Source organism: Frankliniella occidentalis, unplaced genomic scaffold (assembly GCF_000697945.3).
Source record: "Frankliniella occidentalis isolate FOCC.00 unplaced genomic scaffold, Focc_3.1 Scaffold35, whole genome shotgun sequence".
Lineage (NCBI taxonomy): Eukaryota > Metazoa > Arthropoda > Insecta > Thysanoptera > Thripidae > Frankliniella > Frankliniella occidentalis.
The window spans coordinates 1,943,158-1,946,069 of NW_026267165.1; the positions used below are offsets into that span (position 1 = coordinate 1,943,158).

General features: G+C 54.3%; 1 protein-coding gene across 2 annotated transcripts in view; it reads left to right on the top strand.

Annotated features, from left to right (window-relative positions):
• The window catches only part of LOC113212465 (uncharacterized), a 23,700-nt gene that overhangs the window by 2,373 nt on the left and 18,415 nt on the right, over positions 1–2,912 (top strand). Inside the window, exon 1 of one of the 2 annotated variants that reach the window (XM_052266053.1) lies at positions 1,003–1,808. The exons of the other annotated variant lie outside the window; for it this stretch is intronic. Coding sequence (XP_052122013.1) covers positions 1,734–1,808 — 75 coding nt within the window. The 5' untranslated portion in view covers positions 1,003–1,733. Of the gene's footprint in view, positions 1–1,002; positions 1,809–2,912 lie in introns of those variants that run through there. 2 annotated transcript variants of the gene reach the window in all.

Genomic DNA, 2,912 nt, shown 5'->3' on the forward strand with positions numbered 1-2,912 from the left:
ACACGCCACCACACCCGAGCGCAGCAGCAGCAGTGATCTGTCAAAACGGGGCCGAAACGGGAAAATTTTATATTCGGGTAGATTAGCCACAATGGACTACCTTTAAAAAGGGAGGGGAGGGGGGACCTTCGCTCTCCAGCAGCTCCAGCTATAGCTCTGAGATGTAGGAAGTGGCGCGCGAATGGCCAGGCGAGGCTGGCGCTGCTAATGCTGCATGCTGGCGTTACGTCCTCATTGTGGACTACAACAACTTTATTATTACAGTGTGGATGCTCGCTGCTGGGGATGACTGCAGATTTATAACCATGACAGCACAGGTTGGTGCAGGTCGTGCGCAGGAATGGCGCGAGCCTCGGCGCAAGCCTCGGCGCGAGCCTTCTTCGTGCCTCGCTGCTTTGCAACAGAGCCTTATTGGACCTCACTGAAGTCTTACCGAACCGCGTCTTGGTCTTGTGGAAAGGTTGGCGGGTGAGTATCGGGGGAAAGATTAGGCTTTATAGTCATGAGACATATTTACAAAACATAAATCATGATGCAAACAACGCCGTTGTGTGGGTTGGGTTTCGCTCTGGCTCTAGCGCCTGTGAGGTAGGCCGTCCCGTCAGACCGCGATGTCGTGCAGGGTTGCCTACTCCAGATTGACAGGCGCCCTGGGGGGTGCACCCAAGCCAGCCCGCCGGGACGGACGCTCTGTACACGGACAAAAGCAAAGATGTAAGTCAAGAACTTTTATCGGTTTGTACCGATGAATTGTTGTGTGTGGAGCATCTTACGTCCGGGAGCCTGGCACGCACGCCTGGCGCGAACCTCACTCACTCGGACACGTTCACCCCCAGCGCCCACACCCAGAAAATAGTATCCATCCCGAAACCAAGAACATTTCTTTTTAAAAACTACGAGGTAATTTTTGAACTTGGTTTAAGGTATTTTATTTCCACTGTTTTCAAGAAAATTTAGTCAATCAAGGGACATTTTTACTTTATTTTTACGACATTTGTCTTAAGTTTGTATTATTGAGGTAAAAATAGCTAAGAAACGCATTGCGCCTTGTTTCAAGAATACCGTTTTATAGGTTCAAAATTGTTGTTTCCTGGTCTATCGCTTGCTTCTCTCTCCTTATCGAGAGGAAAAGCTAGCCGATACCTTTGTCAAGGTACCATCTGGTTTAAAATAAAAAGGGTATAAAAACAGACAAATTAGCTGACACTTCCCTAAAAAAAGTTTCCGTGTTCGATAGTCGTGGCACTGTAGTGGTGACGCTGCGGAAGCGAAGGTAGCGGGCCTCCAGCGAGGAGAGGAGGTGCGCCTTGAGCCGGGCCGCAGTCGACGCGAATAAGCGAAGGGCCGCGGAGTTGAGGAGGAAATGGCAGCCGCTGCTGCTTGCGGTCTGCGCCACCACCGCCGCCCCGCCACAAGGGCTCGGCGCGCTTTGTAGCCAATCATCGCTAGCGCCATCGTGAGGGTCGGCGTCGCTGGCGGAAGCGGGGGAGTGAGAACGTTTCGCAGAGGCTGCGGCCGCCAATAGGGCGTCAGTAGTAGTCCTCACGGACCAGACGGTAGTGGGCTTTGGTGCCGAACGTCCGCCGGGAGCCTCGCGAGTGATAACGAGCTCAGCGGTCGCGTTATCGGTCCGCGGCCGCGAGTGGGGAGCTCCGCCGCCGCAGCTGGTGCATCGCCCCCCGGGCCCGCCGGCGCGGCTGTCGACCGCCCCGGACTCGCGAACTGAGGAGATCATGGCACTGACGGCGGGGTGGTGGACGCCCTGGGCGATGGCGTACGCGGCCGTGAGCTGCTACTGGCTGTGGCAGGTGAGAGCCCCGGTGGTGGCGTGGTGACCCGGAGCCAAGGGGAAATCGTATGACTCAATAACTGTTGTGTATGTTCATCCGTCGTGAATTTTCAGTAAAACTTTTCAAATTTGCGTTTTAATTATTTCGAGAATTTCTATTTAATCTCAAAAATTTAGGGAAGACTCGTTTTGAAAGTGTCACTTGTAATTTCTGCGAAACTTTGCAATTATTTTTCCGAATATTTGAACATTGCATTTCGACGAGCTTTGTAATTTTTTTCTTAAAAAAAAGTCGCAGTTCCGACTTTGAATGTCGGTGTGTACAACTTTTCAGAAGCTCATTGACCCGCTGAGAACGGGCGCGCTGCGGGTGGCGGCGGCGTCGTTGAGTTGTGACGCCACCCCCGCGACCACCATGCGCACGCCTGTAACGTGGTCGCTGCACATGGAGTACCCCCCCCCCCCCCCCCGTCTTTCCACCTCTCCCTCCAGGCTCAATGGGCTCCTAGCTAGAGGCTGCTGGACGTGCCGCCGAGGGGACCAGTTGTTGCGACACCCTCTCTGGAGGGAGAGGTGGGGAGGGGGAGGGCAAGGGAGAGGCAGACTGGAGGAGAGGGCGACACCGCACGGCACACGCAGAGAAATGGAAGGAGAGTGTTCTTGAATCTTGACACGGTGGAGGAAGATCGTTATGACACCTTTAGGGCGTGTTATAACATGATATGATAATAAGGGAATTCATTTGCAGTTTATGCGAAATCCATGTCCGAAATCGACGACAGCCGCAGCGGGTTATGGAAAAGAGGTGTGTGTTGTCATACACGTGTGGGTGGGGTCGGGGTAAGGAGGGGGGGAGGGGGGTGCCAGGCCAGGCCCGCATGACCAGCATCCACACCCGCCAAACAGCCATAAAGCAGTGACTCCTGCGGCTGACGAAATGTGACACTCGTGAGATATGTGTGAATGAGTGTGTGTGCGTGTGTGTGTGTGCATGTGCACGCGCTTTCGCAACAAGATGCGCTCCTCGTCAAACCCCTGGTGCAGCCTCCCGCGCCTCCAGCACCCCGCCGAGGACAAGACAATACCAATGGGCGTCCTCGTCCTCGATTTGCCAAAGAGCAAG